Raw genomic sequence first — 21991 nt, forward strand, 5'->3', positions numbered from 1 at the left:
TACTAACATCCCATCCAGGACTAAGGCTAAATCTGTTGAACAGTTAATCACTCTGGTCGAGTCGAAATTCCAACCTCGCCTAGCACACATCGGCAGCAAGTGAAGAATGGTACTTAGGTCAGAAAAAAGGAACCAGGATGTTGCCCCCCGGGTGGCTCCCTCTGCACATTTTGGTTTTGGCCTTACAGCAACAGGGAAATGGAAAGGGGAGAGAAGACACTGAGTGGAAAGGAAAATAAAAGGAATGTTCCAGAAATGTATAACTACTCCAAAAGGAAGGAGCCGCCAAGGGCCTGCTGAAGTACTGTTTCTCTTTGCTTTGTCCACCCCTCAAACATTGTAGAGGACCTCCTGAAATCAGGGAAAGACAGAGTGGGTAGGTGGTTTCAATAATGTTTTACTACTGAAGCGCCTCCAAGAGCTTGAAATTATCACAGGGGGAAAGTCACTGTCTTGCTCAGAGTTGTTTAATCTGGTAAAATGACGTGATGCATTATGCTTCTGTTTACTTTTTTGTTTTCAATTCACTGTGCCAAGCACTCTTAACAAGAAGACAATGGTCTTAAGCTAAACAAATACTGAGAACAAAAGTGTCAAAACAGATGTAGCCGGATCCCTAGTGGTTATGGGGTGATTGCAGACTTTCACTGGATTTCATACATCTTATCTGAAAACATAGCACCACATGATATTAAAACATCTATAGTAAGCATTTTTCATTTTTGAATCTTCCTCCTGAGCAATTACAACATTATCAAAAATATTCTATATGAAAGTATTTAATACAATTCAACCATTCATCCATCATTTAAAAAAACCTGTTAACTAGGAAGAAAAGGAAACTTCATTAATCTAATAAAGAATATCTATAAAAAGCAAACAAAAACTCTAAAGTAGCCATCATACTTGATGGTGAAATATTTAAAGCTTTCCTCCTGAGAGCAGGAATGAGAAAGGATACAAGTCATCACTACTTCTGTTCGGCACTGTTCTGGATAACTATCCAACGCAACAAGAGAAAGAAAAAGACACAAGGATTAGAAAAGAAGAAATAAAACTAAAGTTACAGGCATGTCTTGGAGACATCATAGGTTTGCTTCCAAATTACCGCAAAAAAGCAAATATCGCAATAAAGGGAGTTACACGAATTTTTGGTTTTCCCAGTGCATATAAAAGTTATGTTTACACTACAGTGTAGTCTATTAACTGTGCAATAGCATTATGTCTAAAAAAAGCCTACACACTTTAATTAAAGATACCTTATTGCAAAAAAATGCTGACCATCATCTGAGCCTTCAGGGAGTCATAATCTTTTTGCTGGGGGAGGGTCTTGCCTCCATGTTGATGGCTGCTGACTGACCAGGGTGGTGGTTGCTGAAGGCCGGGGTGATTGTGGCAATTTCTTAAAATCAGACAACAGTGAAGCTTGCCACATCAATTGACTCTTCCTTTCATGAATGATTTCTCTGTTGCAGGTGACGCTGTTTGATAGCATTTTCCCCACAGCAGAGCTTCTTTCAAAATTGAGCTCAATCCTCTCAAACTCTGCTGCTGCTTTATCAACTCAGTTTATGGAATATTCTAAATCCTTTGTTGTCATTTCAAGAATCTTCACAGGATCTTCATCAGGAGTAGGTTCCATCTCCAGAAACCACTTTCTTTGGTCATCCAATAGAAGCAACTTCTCATCTGTTAAAGTTTCATCATGGGATTATAGCAATTCAGTCAAATCTTCAGGCTCCACTTCCAGCTCTCGTTCTCTTCCCGTTTCCGCCACATCTGCAGTTACTTCCTCCACTGAAGGCTTGAACCCCTCAAAGTCATCCATGAGGGTTGGAATCAACTTCTTCCAAACGCCTGTTCATGTTGCTATTTTGACCTCTTCCCATGAATCATGAATGTTACTAATAACAGCAAGAACGGTGACTCCTCTCCAGAAGGCTTTTGACTGACTTTGCCCAGAGCCATCAGAGGAATCACCGTCCATGGCAGCTACACTCTTACAAAACGTATTTCTCAAAGAACAAGAGCTGCAGGTCAAAATTACTCCTTGATCCACGGACTGCAGAATAGATGTTGTATTAGCAGGCTTGAAAACAACCTTAATCTCGTACATCTCCATCAGAGCTCTTGGGTGACCAGGTGTATTGTTCAAGAGCAGTAATATTTTGAAAGAAATCTTTTTTCTGAGCAATAGGTATCAACAGTGAGCCTAAATTACTCAGTAAACTGTGTTGTAAACAGATGTGTTGTCAACTAGGCTTTGTTGTTCCATTTATAGAGCACAGACAGAGGAGACTTAGCATAATTCTTAAGGGTCCTAGGATTTTTCAAATGGTAAATGAGCATTGGCTTCAACTTAAACTTACCAGCTGCATTAGCCCCTAACAAGAGAGTCAGCCTGTCCTGTGAAGCTTTGAAGTCAGGCATTGACTTCTCCTCTCTACCTATGAAAATACCAGATGGCGTCTTCTTCCATCATAAGGCTGTTGCATCTACACTGAAAATCTGTTTAGTGTAGCCACCTTTAATGATCTTAGCTAGATCTGGATAACTCGCTGCTTCATCCATCAGCACTTGCTGCTTCACATTCATTTTATGTTCTAGAGACAGCGTCTTTCCTCAAACCTCATGAACCAACCTCTGCTAGCTTCAAACTTTTCTTCTGCAGCTTCCTCCCCTCTCTCAGCCTTCACAGGATTGAAGAGAGGTAGGGCCTTGCTCTGGATTGGGCTTTGGCTTAAGGGAAGGCTGTGGATGGTTTGATCTACCCAGACCACTAAGACTTTCTCCACATCAGCAATAAGGCTGTTTCACCTTCATCTCAGTCGTGTGTTCACTGGAGTAGCACTTCTAATTTCCTTCAAAAACTTGTCCTTTGCATTCACAGCTTGGCTAACTGTTTGATGGAAGAGGCCCAGCTTTCAGCCTGTCTCAGCTTTCAACATACCTTCCTCCCTGAGCTTAATCATTTCTGGCTTTTGATTTAAAGTGAGAGACGTGTGACTCTTCCTTTCACTTGAACACTCAGAGGCCATTGGAGGGTTATGAATTGACCTAATTTCAATATTGCTGTGTTTCAGGGAATAGGGAGGCCTGAGGAGAGGGAGAGAGACGAGGAATGGCCAATTGGTGGAGCAGTTAGAACACACACAACATTTATCGATTAAGTTTGTCATCTTATACAGGCACGGTTCACGGCACCCCAAAACAATTATAACAGTAACGTCAAAGATCACTGATCACAGATCACCATAGTAAATACAATAATAAAGAAAAAGTTTAAAATATTGTGAGAATTACCAAAATGTGACAAAGAGACATGAAGTCAGCAAATGCTGGTGGAAAAACAGCGCAGATAGACTTGCCTGACACAGGGCTGCCACAAACCTTTAATTTGCAAAAAAAAAAAAACAGTATCTGTGAAGCACAATAAAGTGAAGCGCAATAAAACAAGGTATGCATATACTCACAGATGACATTATTGTACAAAACATAAAATAAAATAAAACCATTACAGTTAATAGGAGAATTTAGCAAAGTTGCTGGATATGAAGTCAATATTTGAAAATCAACTGTATAATTTTTGTATTTTTGTGAGGAAAATTTAATTTGTGAGGAAGATCTTTTCCCAATCTTCCTCTTTTTGCTTGAGGAAGATTGTTGCTGACCTAACATCTGTGCCAATCTTCCTCTATTTTATGTGGGATGCCGCCACAGCATGGCATGATGAGCAGTGCTAGGTCTGTGCCCAGGATTAGAAACTGTGAACCCTGGGCTGCTGCAGTGGAGCGCGTAAACTTAACCGCTATGCCAGCAGGCCAGCCCTCAGCTGTACTTTTATAAGCCAGCAACAAACAGAAACATTTTAAAATGATCTTTACAATAGCATCAAAAACATCAAATACTGAGGGGAAAAAAATCTAGCAAAATGTGCGTAAGATCTCTACATTGAAAACTCAAAAATGTTACTGAAAAAAATGAAAGAATATCTAAATAAATGAAGAAATATACTACGTTCACAGACCGGATGACTCAACATTGTAGAGTTGGCAATTCTCTCCATATTTATCTTAGATTCAGAACAATTCCAATCAAAACCCTAGCATTTTTGTGTGGAAATCTACAGGCTGAGTCTAAAATTTATAAGGAAATTCAAAGGGTCAAGAATTGCCAAGGCAATCCTGAGGAGAAGAACGATGCTGGACCATTTATACTGCCAGATATCAAAACCAATTACAACAGTAGAGTAATTAAGACAATATGTTAATTGGTACAAAGATAGAAAAATAGACCAACGCAACAGAAGAGCAAGTCCAGAATCAGTCCCACATGTATACAGTAATCTGGTTTATAACAAAAATGTCACTGCAGTGGGAGTGGGACAGGATGCTCTTTCCAATAAATGGAGCAGGTCAACTGGATATCCATATGGAAAAAGACGATTCAACCCCTACCTCATATCATACACAAAAATCAACTCCATGTGGATTGCAGATCTAAATGTGAAATATAAAACAAAAGAGCTTTTAAAGCTACAACAATGTTTTATCAGCCTTGGAGTAGGCAAAGATTTCTTCAACAGGACATAAAAAGCACTGACCATAAAAGAAAAATTTGATAAATTGGACTATAGTAAGATTAAAAACTGTTTATTAAGTGAATCTAAAAGCAACACTCAGAATGGGAGAAGATATTTGCAATACATGTACCTGACAAAGTATGCTTTAGAATTCATATCTGAAGTACTCAATATAAAAATGGGTAAAAGACTTGAACAGGCCACTTCACAAAAAAGGATAGCCAAATGGACAACACATATTTTTTTAAAAGTGCTTAACTTTTTAGTTATCAGAGAAAGGGAAATAAAATTAAAATATGATACCACCATATACCCACCAGAATGGGTAAAATGAAAAAGACAGAAAATGCCAGTAATGTACCAATAAAGATGTGGAGCAATTGGAACACTCAGACACCATTGGTGGAAGCGTAAATTGGTACAGCCATGTTCAAAACTGTTTGACAGTGTCTCTTAAAGCTGAACACACCCTATGGCCCAAGTATATATCTAACAGAAATGTGTAGGCTTGCTCACTGAAAGACCTACACAAGAATGTTCATGGTTGTATTATTTGCTAATGCAAATACTGGAAACCAACTGAATGCTCATCAACAGTAGGACAAATAAATATATTGTGATATATTCACACAATAAAATACTATACAGTAATGAGAATGAAGTACAATTCTTCTCAATTATGTGATTAACAAATGCTGAGCAAAAGAATTCAGACACAAAAGAGTAAACAATGTATGATTCTATTTACATAAAACTCAAGAACAGGCAAAACTACTCTATGGGTTAGAAATTAGAATAGAGGGCTTCTGGAGTGCTGGTACTGTTCTGTTTCTTTAACTGCAAATTACACAGGTATGTTCATTTGTGAAAATTGTTCATGCATTGTTCTCCATGTATGTTATACTTCAACAAAAAGCTTAAATAAGAGAGCTGTTCCACAAGGGTCCTGGGAGAGGGGCTGACAGACGGAAATATGCAGACCAACCACATAACCCAACAAAAACTCCTCCATTTGTGTTAAAAAGCATTGTTACAGAATTTCTAGGGCATTCATTTAAGAATTTTCTTATTCAGAAGTTATGAAACAGTGTTAAAATTAGTCTTAAAAAACTACATATTTTTCTAACTGGTTTCCTTGTACAATAAAGGCTAAATACATATTCAACCAAGACCCTCAAATCAGTGTAAACAGGGCAGGTAAAAATCCAAAGGGTGCGCATTTTATTCTAAGGAGTGAGTATTAAAAGTTATGTTTTTGCTTTAGATATGTTTGGCTTATCTGTAATGCCTATTCTGCTTTACAAGGACCCTGTACTTTTTAACTATGCAGGAAACCTTCTTCCAAATACTAATGCCTACATCAGGAGTCCTGTGTTTAGGAAGTTAATATGTTTGGATCAGTTGAGTAATCTTATGAGACATTCTATTTAAATGAAATAAAGTCAGTAGGTTACATCCAAGCTGTAGATTTTATGCTAATTATTTAACTCTTCTTTGTATCAACAATCTATTTTATAAACCTTGTTTCTTAAAAGAGTTATTATATTTTACCAAAGTGTTTCTCTTCCCCAAACCTTTCCTTGTTTTACTTTTCTTTGGCATTTTTCTTTCTCGATATCTTAATCTCAATACATGCTCAATTAGAAATATAAAACCAAAACCATCTAAAATCAAGATAACCAATCACCTAATACTATGTGCAAGGTATTTTTCAGGCCTCATAAGAAATACAATATAATGTAGTTCTTGACCCTGAGAATTCACCAAGGTGAAAGATGTTTAATAATAGAAGGAAGTATTGAGACCAAACTAGTGATAGAGACAAGTGCTCTAGAAATGTAGAGAGGAAAGAGACTAGCATTTTCTGAAATAATTGAGGATAGCTTCATGGTAAAGGTGGGTTTTGAATTATGAGGGCCCAGTAGGATGATTAGGATTTAGATTGTTATTGACAAAGATATTCCAAGGAAAAGATATCTGTCTCCATCATCCAGCATGCCCCTTATACTACCTGAGTTAGCTTAAGCAATAACAACTAAATGAATACAATGTCAAAGATGATTAGATTTTATATAGGACATACACTAAATTGGATTGGTTTCTCCAGGGTCAATTGTTTGGATCTTGTAATTGATTAGAGATGTGCTTATATCAAAGGCAAAGAGATTTCTTTGTAAATGGTAAAAATTTCTATGTAAACCTCGCCATACCTACGTCAAACTCACACTTTGGGCTCTTATTAGCATCATATTTTAATCAATGAAGCAAACTTGCCCAGTCTTATATGAGAGATCTATAATTTTAAAGACTAAGCTAAAGGCAGGGTTTTAGGTAAAGTGTAAGACAATAGTGAAATAAAATCCAACAATCTTACATTAAAAATATTTAATTGTTAATGCAAAGCAAAAAAATAAGAATAGCGAATATTTTACCTTTTCCAAAAGTGAGTTAATTAAAAGAAGTAAGGGGAGCCGCTGTGCTCACATGTCTGGAACATGTGAAGGATAACAGAACTCCTGCTCTGTTACTAAGTTGTACCTTGGTTTCTTTCTTCTGGAACTATGATTAATAATATGTATCTATCAGATAATATCTAAATATTCTGAAAAAAAATGCTAAGGAAAAGATTGTAAGAGAGTAAGAAATAAGTCTGACTTAATTAACCATGGTAACAGAAAACTCCCGATAGCACGGATAATGAAAATCTGTATTATCCCAAAGCGGTAACTTCCATTTTAAGGGTGAGAAGATAAAACTAACATTTGTTGGGCACCTACCGTATATCAGGCACTGCTCTGCATGCTTTATATATTGGATATTAATTAATCAAATAAGTTACTTTTCTTAGCACTGCTAGCAAGTAAGTCTCTTGGAAGTTCAAATGAATATTGGAAATATCAGGTAGGAAAGGTAGGAAGTATCAAAAAGTAGACAGACTTGCAGAAGAACCCAGGTATTTGGATAATTCACAAACTTGTTATCAAATTAATATTCAAATCATATTCAACTAATGATACTCAAACCAATGGAGGGATATGGTGCAAATAACTCTAAATAATAGGTCATTCAAAACATACTTGTACCTGTTTTTTTGCATATATAATATGGTTGGTTTGTTTATATTAGCATCGGTTTTAGAATAATATTTAGTGTACACTGAACTTCTGTTTTTACTAACTAAACTCCAGTGCCTGACCTCAGGAGCTGCCGAGGTGCAGCAAGAGGCCAGCTTGGTATTAAGTCAGCAAGAACTTATGAGATACCTATTATGTGTTAGATACTTGTGGAAGAAAGAAGACAATAAAGCATGGGTTTTATCCTCAGTGACTATATAATTTGGCTTAGGGAATATATCAAACAGAAAATAATATCAGGTAGTCTGCAATTAAGGGTTAAACAGTGTGATAAATGTGCAAAATCAGATAAATGGTCTTAAAAGCCAGTCTCTATTACCAGTCTTCTAATACGTATTGAGCACCTATATACAAGGCACCAGAGGGCACACTGTGAAGTCTAAATGCCCAGCTTGCAAAGCTCTTTATAATCTGGTTCTACTTTATGGTCTGATTCTCAGACCAAAAATGTAAGAGGATTTTATTCTTTCATTTAACAGGTATTAATGAGCCCTGTTATTCACCAAGCATGCTCAAGGCTTTTGGGATATATCAGAGGGTGAGCAAACTAGACAAAGATCTCTGCCTTCATGGGGTTAATAAGCTTGTGGGATAAAGTGGACAATAAACAATAAATACAATAAACAAGTAAATTCTATGGTATGTTAGAAGATGATAAACGCCTTAGAAATAAGAAAATATAGCACAGGGTGAGGGGAAGGGCAGTGGGGAGGACAGATGATTCAATGGGGGGCGTCAAGGCAGTCCTCACTAGAAGGTAAGATCTGAGCAAAGATTAGGAGCTGAGAGAGTCCACAGAGATGTCAGAGGAAGAAGGTTCCAGGAAGGAGCAGGAACTAGAGCAAAAGCACTAGGCAGGAGCATGTCTGGAATGTGGGAGGACAGCAAGGAGACCCGAGTGGCTGGAGCAGAGTAACTGACAGAGAGGAGAGGGGTCTGAGCGGCTGACTGAGGTGGGTGGGGTGCGGGGCAGACTCGGGTTTTTGTTATGTACAAGTGAAGTGGGGAGCCACTGTAGGGTTTTGAGCACAGTGACAGATGCGACTTACGTGTTACCAAGATGCCTCTGGACGATGGGTTGAGACTAGGCTGTTGGGAGGTAAGGGCAGAGGCAGGAAAACCTGTCAAGAGACTGGGGTGCCAATCCAGGCAAGAGACAGTGGCTTGGATCAGGGTGGTGGCAGTGAGGGGGGAGAAGAAATGTATTCTCAACATATTTTCAGTTTAGAGGAGAGGGAAAGTAATTAATGGTACTGTATTCAGCAAATGCTTCATGTGTAGAGGTTACTTACTTGAACCTGACCTTGAAGGACAGGGAGGATTTGAAAAGGTGGAAGAATTAGGAAAGGCATTCCAGGACGTGATAGGCTTGGAGGCAAGAGAGGGGATGGCTTATTCTCGAGACAATGATATTAGTCGGATCAAAGCAAGGTAGACCAATCTCTGGGGTGTGGAGGGAAATAAGACACATAAAGAGGAGCCAGATTATAAAGAGCTTTGAAAGCCAGGCTGAGGAGTTTAGACTTCACAACGTGCATTACAGTGCCTTGGATATGGGTGCTCAATACATATTAGAAGACTGACAATAAAGACTGGCTTTTGAGACCATTTATCTGGCAGATTGGATTGAATGGCTGAGGGTTTCTCATTTAGAAGGTCAGCTAAAAGGCAGTACAGAAATCCTGGCATGAGGTCATGAGGCAATAAGGGAAAATTTCCATGTAGGTAATTGACAGTCGATTGTTTCAAATCTACTTTATAATGCAAACCATTCACCACTTGCGGGAACCTCAATCTTGTGTTGGCAATCCCTTACTCAAATAAAAATTACATGGGTATAAAAAACTGTGCACTCAAAACAACCACGTGATCTTAATTCTGAGGTTATAAGAGTTGAATTGCAGTTGCTATCAGATACACGTGCAATGCCTGTGGCTCTAAATTAGTTACAGGTGCAAAACTTCATCTACAAAAAAGAGTAATCTGGTAGAGGTTTTTCGAAATTCAGTTGCAGTCAAGTAAGTCCAATTCATTCTCTATTACACATTTTTTCGCAAATATTCAACACTAGTAGATGGACACGAAGCATCTTCTGAACAACTTCAAATGCCTAATTTAAGAGTGTCTAAAGGAAGCTAAAATAGAAACTTTTTGTCAGTTCTGTTGATCTAATATAATGAAGAAATTTTCTCAGATTTCCTCTGACGCAAAGAATATGTACTTTACAAAGTTACCTTGATTTTACAATTTCCTCAGGGTTATCTTATTCAAGTTATAAGTGAGAATGCTGACAAAGATAGTAATCTATGACAACCTCTATCAGAAGTATAAAAACTGTTTTTCATTTAACAACCCATGTTTCACACTGCAATTAACAGTTTAAACGGATAATTGCTGTCAGGTAGCTTTCAAGACATGCTGCATTCCTTAGGGATGCGAGGGGAAAATACAATGAAAAGACCCCAGTGGTTTTTTTTAAGCATCTCCTATAAATGACATTTGTTTTGAGTTTTCGTATAATTCATAATTTGTGGGGAAAGTACAAGAGAAATGACAGTGTTTAGAAACGCAGCAAGGAGATTCTCAGAACCTAGAAATCTACCAAACCTACTAAATTCTGGTGCTCGAGAAAGAGATTTGAACAGTTAAACCAGAAATAAATAATAAAACTAGAGCCATACTAAGGAAGAAATTTATATGGACAATAGCAAAATTCTAGAAAAAGGCCCTGAATTGTTATTACATGTGAGATTATGAAATTCAGAGCTGTGTCAATAACCTAAATCTTCATCATATATAGAGAATATTATAATCTAAGACAGTTTTTCAATGTCTCTGAAAAGAAAGTATGTAATCATTGCTCTCATTTAGGTCCAAAGAATGATTTCAACCTTTGGAAATTCAATCTTTTCACAGTAAAATGTTAATAAAAGTGAGAGGTATCCTCAATCTTAAAAAATCAGACAAAAAGATGCTTTCTCTAAGTTTGATCATTTCCTTACCAAAACATTCACTGAGATCATGCAGAAGCCTCCTCTCACTCAAGTAACTGCCACTTATTTTACTGCATAAGGAATTCTACAATTTTTTCCCCATATTCCTTAAAATGCCCTTAAATGTAGGATATTGTATCAGCCTTCTATCCACAAGTGATCAATACTACAAGGCCAAAACAATAAACTCTATAAAGGGCTTCAGATGTGCTTTGGCAAATATTGTGTCATTCAATCCTCACAATAACTCTCTATTTTCTGTTAATATATGTGGAAAGAGAGGGCAGAGACGATAAACGACTCGTTCAAGCTCATACAAAAAGTATGTGGCCAAGACAAAATTGGTAGTTACATTCCCTGATACTACATGGGTCCCTTCAAACTTCTGGAAGGTGAAAACTTTGGTCAATCATCTAAATGCTTGCAAGTAGATAGGTGCCTGGAGGCACACAGACACAGTTTAAACATCCCTCACTAAAAATGGCAGGCAATCACTCACTCACTCCCATCTCAGGAGAGACTCTCATTTCAAAGGATCGCCTATTGCAGCATTTATCATGTCTCTAAGGCACATTTCCATTGCTCAATCAGCTCCAAAGACAAGCGTGTCATCATCTTTCAATGCTCTGGTGCAACCACTTAAAATCATAGAATTCACACAGGACTGCGTCTGGCACTAAAAGCAGGAGGCATATTCAGCTTAAGTTTGTGGAAGCTTCCCTTCAATCTTGACAATTTTTATGAGTGGAAATGGTTTGAGAGCCAGCATGGGGTTACGTGGGGTTGCTTGAGGAGTTCATGATGAAAACAGAAAGGAGAATAAGATAAAAGCCGTCAGAGTAATAACGGAGCCCAGGAACAAGTGCAGAAGTCCTCTTTGGGCATAGTGGCTACACAGAGCGGAGTTTTCGCTCTCATGAATATGACCAATATAACTGGATCATTCGCACTCAATCAGCCATTTTTTCTTCAACAGCAGCACCCAGCTAATTGCAAAACCCCCAGTTCCACTTTGCCTATGATGAGGAAGAAGGAACAGCTAAATGAAAGACTGTATCTAAGCCACATACCTAATCTCTGCCAGTGTTTCATCTCTGCTGGCCTCAAACAGCTAATGATGATCAAATTCCCAATTTATTTTCAAGTCTGTTTTGGCAAGGGTGGAGTAGGTATTTATCGATCATTTACAAAATACAATAGAAGTTAACAACCACAAGTCTTTGGCCTTTAGGACCTCATATTTTTAACAGAAAAACAATGCTTATGAATAAGAAGCAATCAGAGACCATATAAGACAAGAGTTAAATTAGCGGTACAGTATGTAACTTATTAATTGCTAAGAATTCTTTTCTGTACCATGTTAATTAAGAAGAAAAGCAATAGGTTATTCTCTTGGAAGAGATTTGAGATGCAAAAGAATTAAACCTAGGGGCAAATTCAAGGCATAAAAATAAAGAGATTAGCACAGAATGAAAACTAACCTGAATCGCATAACCATCCCTTACCATAAATAGTACTTGTTCCCCAGTTAACCTAACATATTTGTTGCACTGCACTCTGGACATATTCTTTTCAAACAGACAGAACTATCAAATTTTGACTCAAGAACTATCACAGTATAGCCAGGACATTCTGTCCCGATGCAGGCAAACTTAATAATTGAAGAAAGATAGCAATAATTTTTATGGCTTGCAGAAAATGGAATAACAGCATTTTATATAATGAAACTAAACCCCTACGTAAGAGGCTCAGATGACAGAAATGTACATTGTGTCAAATGATCATGATAAAATGAAATAGTATTTCAGGAAATATTTTTTCTTAATTTCTAAAAAGCTTGACGTTTTTAAAAATTGTGATTAATATGTTCAAACTTCAGGCTTCCAGAAAAATTTAAAAGTTAAAATGTAAATCCATCCATTTCAACGATTAAGTGACTTAATTCTAATGCTTTAGCACTTATATTGTAAAACATGAATCAGAGGAGTCAACACAGTCTATTTTGGCATCTATGAGAAGAAAAAAATAAAACCAATAGAAATATAGAAATAAACACAAACAGAAGCAGCTGTGCTAAGAAACTCCAGCAGAAGGAGCTATAGAAATGAAGAACTTACATTTTGCAACGGCCGAGAAAGAAATGTTGAAAAATGAGGTTATCTGTTTGAAACTTACAAATCTAAGTAAAAGTAATAGTTAATCATTTACTTAGCATGCAATAGGCACTTAGGGACCTCATGTTCTTTATGTGTAAAATGAGATGCTGAGAATAGATATTCTTTAAGATCTTCACAATCCATTCTACAATGCATTAGGCACTAGGCTGGGTATCCTAACAAATTTAAAGAAGAATATAATTTGGTCCTAAACTCTGGAAGCTTATAATTCTTTGCCAGAGACAAAAGGTACACAGAAATATCTAGATTTCAGAGTAGAACAGAAATGTGCTGAGAAGGCTTTAAGAGGAATAAAAATTCCGTAAGAGGGATAGAAACTGCTATGAGAGATATCTAAGATATAAGACTAAAAGGAGAAAAAGCGACTCTTCAGGTATGCTCAAAAGACCTTAAGTATTTTGGGGAAACATATATAAACCCAGGAAATACAAATGAATAAGATTTTTTTATATATAAATACACCTTTAATGCTTAAAATTCAGGAAATGGGAGCCATACACATAGATAAAATATGGATTAGTTTAGGTTTCTTTTTTTAAAGTTCTGAATATGCTTCTAAGTGAACATTATAGCAGCAAACTAAGCATTAAGTGACTGAACTAGACATGTGATAGTATTAGAATAAGTATAACTTGGAAAACAAACTACGTGAGCAATTTTACCCTTCCATAAACGCCCAAAGTATCCCAACAGCCATAGCTGGAGTTGACTTTACCTTGTGAAGTGCTTGCAGACAGTGTATCAGCAAAAGAATCGCTTTCTGGGTCAATAAGAGAATCTTCCAGAGTTTCACCCATAACAGCACAGAATAGGGATTTGCAGTAATTCACACTGATATTTTGTCTATTTCTTGCAAAAGACCAATCCATTAAAAGAAAAAGACTTGTGAGAGTAGAACTTGCGAACACACCAATGAGTCAAGACATGAGTTTCCAAATATTTGGGGGAGGAGGGAATAAACACCCAAAAGACCAGGCCTGAATTGGCTGGCACTCTCCTGCCAGAGAGCCAGCTGTGACAAAATGTTGTGTCATAATGTTGTTCAGTACTTTGGCAAGACCTGGTACATTACAAGGAAAACATTGCCACACTGTCTCGCCAGTGACCCACATGTCCAGTGTCTTGTGAGGGTTGCGAGCTGTACAGTATTTAGAACTATCAGAGCAGAAAGAGTGTTCAATATCCGATTGCTTCTTAAATGGAAAACCCTAAATCTCTGGGTTATGAAACACCAGATAAACTTACTTGGACAAAGTTTTTTCTAGCTGTCCATCCCTGGTTGAATCTCTAATCAAATTATTGAAGAAAACCTTTGAATTCAGACATGTATTCTCTTTTAAAATTGGGTATCAGCATGCTACTGAAATGTAATATTCTAAGTTATTTATTATACTACTTTCTAAAGCCCCAAATGACACTGACTGCTATCCAAATTCTATAAAATTAAATTTTTGAGAGAATGAAGATAAGGCCTGATAAAGTTTAGATTTTATATACGAGGGTTTGCTTTTCTAAAACTTGATTATTAAGCTTATCCATCAATAGCGAATGCCACGATACTGCATCAATTGATGTTTAAATGATAGATGCCATGCCATAATGAAAAAAATGGAGTTCTCCCTGAGAAGAATAATGCCTTACCAGAAAAAAATAGACTTACACTTAGAGGTTGGCAAGGAATTGTGGTCAGTTCTGTAACCAGGAAAAGGCTGGCTTCTTGCTCAAGGCCTTTTGCTCTTCTTGGCAAAGAGAAACACCAGCAGTGCCAAAATTCAAAGTGGGAGCAGGTCTCCTCTTGTCACATAAGTGTCCTAACAGAATTGCAGTGACTCGTGGATTTAAAAAGATGTCCCCACATAGGGCAATATATCAGATGGCAATAATTCTCTGAATTACACTTATCCTAATATTCCCCAAGTGTAAGAAATATATATCCGGTTAATCTACATTGAGTAACCAGTCATCCTGCAAGGGGACTAGCAAAAGTTTCCTTGTCTATCACAGAGCGACAGCTTGGTGGGAAAATGCTTAATGGATCTCAACAGCACAGAATAAAGCAGACAGTTGGGCAATTACATCATTATTTTCAGCCCCAAAAACCTTTATAAAGTAATTGAAATTAAAGTAAGTTTCTTGACAGTCCAAATGACTGAGGTAAGTATAGTTGCATAGAACTAGTTATATCTATATTCAATTTGAATTCTCAGTAAAGGAGTTTCTCCTTCCCTCTCAATGCTGGGAAATTTACTTATATTACAGACACAATGATATAATATTTAAAGGTGTGACTGAATCTAAGATGCTTGGTTGAATTTATGATAGACCAAAATAAATGATTAGGGCCAGCCTGGTGATGTAGCGGCTGGGTTTGCATGCTCCGCTTCAGTGGCCTGGGGTTTGTGGGTTTGGATTCTGGGCATGGACCTACACACCACTCATCAAGCCGTGCTGTGACAGTGGTCCACACACAAAGTAGAGGAAGATTGGAAGATGTCAGCTCAGCGACAGTCTTCCTCAAGCAAAAAGAGGAAGAGTGGCAACAGATGTTAGCTCAGGGCCAATCTTCCTCACCAAAACATAAATAAATAAATGATTAAAGTCAAGAACACTTTCTTTCCTACTAATGAAATAGGACAAAAATTAAGCCCCATTCTGTCTACAGATATTCCTACTCAACGTCCCAAGGTGTGTTTGAGTCTGGAAAGCAACCATCAGCCTCATTCCTATTAGGTGGCAGTATCTCACCCAATCTCCAATCATCACCTCATTCCTGCCCTCAAATTCCAACTTTGCAAAGTCTCTCCAACTTTTAAAAAACACACACGTTTATGGGGCTGACCCAGTGGCATAGTGGTTAAGGTTGCAGGGTCTGCCTCGGCGGCCTGGGGTTTGCAGGTTCAGGTCCTGGGCACAGACCTAGCACCACTCATCAAGCCACACTGTGGCAGCATCCCACATAAAATAGAGGAATATTGGCACAGATGTTAGCTCTGTGCCAATCTTCCTCACACACACACGCAAAATAGACACGTTTATTAAAATGTTCTTAAGATTATGCCAAGTTATAAGAGTGATAAAATTGGCAGAATGATGCCATTTTAGAGTGAGAGAAATCCTTTAGAGTCAAAAACACTCTGTTAATAAGATGAGAAAATGAGGTTCCTGAAGTAAATTCTCCAGGTTAAACAGCAAGGTAATGACAAGCTGGAACTAGAATCTAGGTTGTTAGGCCTTTAATCCTTAGGCCAGCCTACTACTGGCCTTCACCAACTTCTGCTCTTCTTTCCATAAATTAGGCACCACAGGTATAGAGTATAGGGTGAGTTGAAGAGAAAATACGTCAACTCTTTCCAGAATATCAGTAAATAACTGTTACCCATTTTTCAATACCTATGGAGACAGATGGGTGAAGGGCACTGCTTCCTCCCACACTGGCTCGGTTTTGACGGAGCTCATTCATGCCACACAATTCTATCTGGGGATCTTCTCAGTCTTGTTCCTCAGGCCAATCATATGACCTGGTTCTCAAGTTCTATAGTAGTCTCTTTTACTATTTGGACAATACACAGATCCATTATTTCCAAGTATGATCTAAGGGACTAACTCCTGGGACTCTTCGCCTGCTGGTACTTCTCTTATCTTTTTTTCTCAGACACCATTCAACTTGCCCATCTACTGTGCAGCTACGCCTCCTAAGCCTCTAGTAGTTCTAATACTGACCTTTAGCTCATCAAACATAAAATTGTTTTGAACAGCTAATTATTCCACAGCACCTGAACCTAACAGCATCTACTCTTACAGCACTCACCACATTCTGTCATTCCTTCTCCCCCGAAACTATATTACTTGAAAGCAAAAACTTGTCTTATTTACCGTATTTCATTCATTTATTTGTTCAACAAATATTTATTGACATCACAATATATTGGTAGGCATTGAGCTTCATGCTGGCTTGATGAACGAGATGTGTTCTTATCTTGTGGAGTTTGAAAATAGTCAATAAATAAAAATTACAATTTTGATAAACATGGAGCCTGGCACATGGCAGGCTCAATAAATGTTGTTAAAACTTTTAACACTGTATACAAATCAAGCAATATACGAAACACCCCAAGTTACTAGCAAAATACTTATACAATGTGGGTTGTTTAATCATATTTTACGTTAGTGATGTTTTGTTCTATCACACTACAGCACTAGGTAACTTAAGAAACAACTTGTTCACATGGACATTAAAATGATCAGAAATAAACTGAGACAATCTCATTTGTATTTAATTATGTATCTGTTTTGTCCTTAGTTATTGAAAAAAATGTATTACATTTTATTTTAGAGCTATCCATCCAACCATTCCTCAAATATTCATCAAATACTTACTGAGCACATTCTAGGCATAAAAGATAAATTAATAAGCCAAGGTTCTTATCCTCAATGAGTTCACATTTAACTACATTTATCAAAATTATCTAAAGAGTGATCTTTTAGTCTACTTAACTTTGAAAGTCAATCAGCATGCACTGATATCAGAAATAATACATTTGCTTAAAGAAAGTCATTATTATCAGTGGACACTATGTAATCACCAGAAAATTTATGAGAGTTTTGACATGCATGTGAGTATCTTTATCTTCAAGGCCTTAAGATTCCTCTGTGGGGGCTGGCCTGGTGGCACAGTGGTTAAGTTCACATGTTCCGCTTCTTGGCAGCCCGGGATTCACTGGTTCGGATCCCGGGTGCGGACATGGCACCACTTGGCAAAAGCCATGCTGGGGTAGGCATCCCACATATAAAGTAGAGGAAGATGGGCACGGATGTTAGCTCAGGGCCAGTCTTCCTCAGCAAAAAAAGGAGGATTGGCAGTAGTTAGCTCAGGGCTAACCTTCCTAAAAAAAAAAAATTCCTCTGTGTCCTACTCTTTATAATATCAAAATCTGAAAGATATTATGATAAGATGCATAAAAGAGCCTGCTGGTGAATGGGATTGTAATGTAAATTTTTGGAGCTTCAGACCATGTCTAGGTGCACTGGACACCGGTTGGTTATCAGTGCTTTGCATCTCAGGGTACCTCTCTATAGAAGGCTATTGCTCTCCACCCTGTGGAGAATCCCTTTGAAGGACAGGTCTCGGTAATTTTACAGAGTGAGGAAAGAAGTAGTGAAAGACCACTTTTCTTATGCACACGCACAAAAGTTAACTTCTTCTACTGAGGGATGCAGGGCTTGGGCAATATAGAGGGTGAGGAGAAGGTCATCTCCCCTTGAACTTGGGAGACATAAGGGTATGGGTGTGGTTGTAGGTAGAGTGCACACCCTCAGAGGAGAAAGAATGGGGATGATTAGGAACGATTATATATTGAGGAGGATGAAAAGCTTTTTAATTCAATCCTGATTTATGACAGTTAAAAAAAAATGAACAGTTTGGTATTTGAGAAGGCTGCTCTCAGTATCTGGTCTTCAATATTACTTATGAAACCTATCTTTGGCCAAGAGAAGCTGAATATTAGTTAGTCAAAAAAACTCCCAAAATTTTAGTACGTTTAGGAGAAGGCAACTACAGTAGTAACAGCGTGAATGATTCAATAACAAAAAGTCAGAGAAGGTCTGAAAATCTATAGTTAATAAAATCATAGTATTTTACCTGTATCAAGTTTTTTAAAGCACTATTCAGTGTTTAGAATGATTCACATCAAATATTCCCAAGAAATACATTATTAAGTATTTTTTATGTTGCATTACTCTTAAAACCTTGCTTTTTTTGGCTAAAGACTAAATTTGGATTTTACTCTCTAGATTGAATTTGGATTTTTAAAACTTCTTTAATTGTTTTCCCTATCTTTTATGTAAAATAAGCAATGTTAGTATTGGTATATAATAGTGTACAGTATTCTCTTCTTTTGCTATAACTTCACTTTAAAAGTTGCGTCATTAAATGCTATCAGTGCTATGAACTCTTACGCTGGCCCCTAAAAGGTAAGAGCTCTCTGAGAGAACAATACACAACACCTCTTTATATCCCCAGAGCCTAGCACAGTGTCCCTAGTTGGCATAAAACACATGTTTATTGTTTTTGTTGATGATGAGAACAATGAGGGAACAGCTGCTTGCCACATCTGTCTCACACGTATCATTCAAGGAGGAGTTTAGAGACCTAATGAACTGACAACAGCATCAATTTTCTTCTTGTTCCAATAAGACTTAAATTTCGTCACGGTGCTCAAAAGGAAGACACATAATTGCCAACAACCAGAATGACTACCTAAACTCACTCTCCCTCTGCCCAGAAGATCTGCTGCCTTTCTCTAGTCCAATCAAAGCTGGCCCGAAGCCTCATCTTCTACCGATGGTTGCATCAGTTCAGGGTTTCTTCATGGTCACAGGGGACACAACACGGAAGAAATGACATCCCAGTGGGACACATGCCTTTTGGAAGAACAAATAATCCTGTATCCTAAGATGTAAATTTCACCACAACCATCACAGCAAGCCAGATATTCCCAAAGAAAGAGACAAAGGAAGTCCACCTTTGAATATATGTGTCATTTTTTCAAAAAGGCAAAATCCATTCTTCTTTAATCAAAAACTGTAATGTGGTTCAGATTTTCAAAAAGTAACCTTTTTGTATATAAGATTAATAATTTATATACCATTTTGATTTAAAGCAAAATGATTCAATGAAATGACATTAACTTGCAGCCAATAGCTGCTACAGTAGACGTGTATTTGATATTTTAAGAGGCCTTCTTGATCCCAAGGCAGTGTAGTCTACGGAAAGGCAGAGTGACACTGGAGCCAGAAAGCCTAAGTTTTACGTTCTTATCTGGTTCAGTCACAGACTGGTGTCAATTCTTAGGGTTCACATTTCTCATCTCTAGGATGAGAAGAATGCCCATCTGCAAAACAGGATAGTCCTCAAGGTTCTTTTGGGTTCTAATGTTGAGATACTGAACAGTATGCCTATAACTAGTTTATTTAAAGTGTAATGGCAATTCTGTATATTGTATTTTTATTCATGTTCTAATCCTGAGTTACTATTTCCTTTTCATACCTGTCTGCTAATTAGGTGAAACGCACTTTTATCTGGAAAAAAAAATACCGAATAGTAAATTAAGTCTCAAAAAGAAAAACTGAAAACTTCCCTTTTTTCCCCCCTTCAAAAGTTAATTTGCCTGTAATACCTGAGAAAGAGTCTAACCTGTCTAACCACTTTCTAGGGATCAACTAAACACTTTTCAAATGACTGTGCCTTTGAACCAAAGACGTCCCATGTAAACTGTGTTAACTTGTCGTTGCATGTAAAATCTGAAATTCTCCAGTAATTTTGGTTTCTGGCATAATAAAATACCATGGGCTATCTTATCAACTGACCCATATTTATGTTTCAGGAAATCCTAAACCTCTAAAACATGCATCTTCTTCACTGTTCACATTTTATCAATTAATTTTTCAAGATCAGTTACATGGAGATTCTCTGGGTAACATATCCCATCACTGGTGAACCACACTAGGAATCCACAAAGATCCTAACACAAGCTTAGAGCCACAGAGCTATATGCCAGTTTAGTTCATGCAAAATAATCAATTTACCAGTTTTGCAACTGTACTAAAGGAAATACATGGACTGTGGAGACCTCAGACTCACAAATCTTAAGACCAAGGAGATTAACACATTCAAACTCAATTTTTCATATAAGGAAAATGAGTTCCAGAGAAATTAAATGATTTGTGCAAGGTATTACCCAGACGGTTGGCAGGAGAGTTTAAGACAGAAATCAGGTCTCTTCACTCCCAGTCCGAAGCTCCAAATTGTGCTCTATCTCATTAAAATGACACAATAAAACGTTCAAATAAATAGTTCTAATCAATTATCCTTCTGCCAGCAACCACGTTAGAAGTCTATCAAGCATGAAAGCATTAGCACTATGATGTGATTCACTTAACGTGGGTGAATCGCCCACAAGAATGCCATAGTTCACCAGAGTTCAGAGACAGGGCTGTCTACAAAGTAAGCACTCAATAACGACTTGGTAATTAAAATTTGGTAATATCTGAACAATCAATTCACTAATTCATTTTGCTGACAAATGTCCTTTCGCCTCATTCATTGATTCTTCATGAGTCACCCTAGTATCCTGGAGTTCTTTTGGTACCAGGAGTTGTCTTTCCTATTGACGTAGTTCCTTGATCTTATGAAAATAATAAAATTACTACGTGAAAATTTACACCGAGGTAATAACACTCCAATTTTTAAAAAGTATCTTAGAGCCGTACAGTGTTTTTTATCTCATTTGAAGTTGACAATGACACTGGGAGGTTATTCAAAGCAAAACAAGAAAATAATAGCACCACTGAATAGTGCTTTATGTGGAACCGGACAATGGGCTTTGGCCACAAAGTTACACTGTATCGTCTATCAAATCCTAATTGCTATCATGAACAAAGCGGGTCTACTTCTGCTAAGGGAACTTTTAAAATTCCTACTTGTTTTTGAAGATTCTATACTCCACTTGTATAAACATATTTTGTGAAACATATTTAAGAGCAATAATGGTGTTAGTTGATGACCGCTCTCTTTATTATTTTATTAATCAAGTTGTCATGTATAAGATTTAAAATTTTGATAAGAATTCGTAATATTATAATTTTGTGAGCTTACGCTGTTCCAGGCTCTGATTTATTTAAATCATCTTTAATTCTCACAACTACTCTTTTAGATGAGAAAACAGAGATAAAGCGACATGCCCAGAGTAAAAATGATATAAGTGACAGAGTTTGAATTCAAAAGTAGGTCTGTTTGACTATACCGTACTGAATAAAGACAAATACGCAAAGCTTTACAGCCAAAAACTGTTACCAGATGGTTTTAAAAGATACTAAAGTGTTTTCCAGTCTTTGCACCTTCTTTCCCCAAAAGAAACATTTTTATTTTCCTTAAAGGACAGAACACACTGTTGTTTTTCTATATGAAAAAATGGTTTTTTAAAAATAACCTTTTATTATTACAAAACCAATCCATATTCATAGCTGAAAATTTAAAAATACAGACCGGTAAAAATAAAACCATTATATTTCTACTACCCAGAGATTATCAGTCTTAGTGTTTATCGA

At 37.2% G+C, this 21991-nt stretch overlaps 1 protein-coding gene across 4 annotated transcripts in view; it reads right to left on the reverse strand.

Moving 5' to 3' along the window:
• The window catches only part of PPARG (peroxisome proliferator activated receptor gamma), a 130316-nt gene that overhangs the window by 59361 nt on the left and 48964 nt on the right, over positions 1-21991 (reverse strand). Inside the window, exon 1 of one of the 4 annotated variants that reach the window (XM_046671085.1) lies at positions 13602-13759. The exons of the other annotated variants lie outside the window; for them this stretch is intronic. Coding sequence (XP_046527041.1) covers positions 13602-13755 — 154 coding nt within the window. The 5' untranslated portion in view covers positions 13756-13759. Of the gene's footprint in view, positions 1-13601; positions 13760-21991 lie in introns of those variants that run through there. 4 annotated transcript variants of the gene reach the window in all.

Source organism: Equus quagga, chromosome 1, assembly GCF_021613505.1.
Source record: "Equus quagga isolate Etosha38 chromosome 1, UCLA_HA_Equagga_1.0, whole genome shotgun sequence".
NCBI lineage: Eukaryota > Metazoa > Chordata > Mammalia > Perissodactyla > Equidae > Equus > Equus quagga.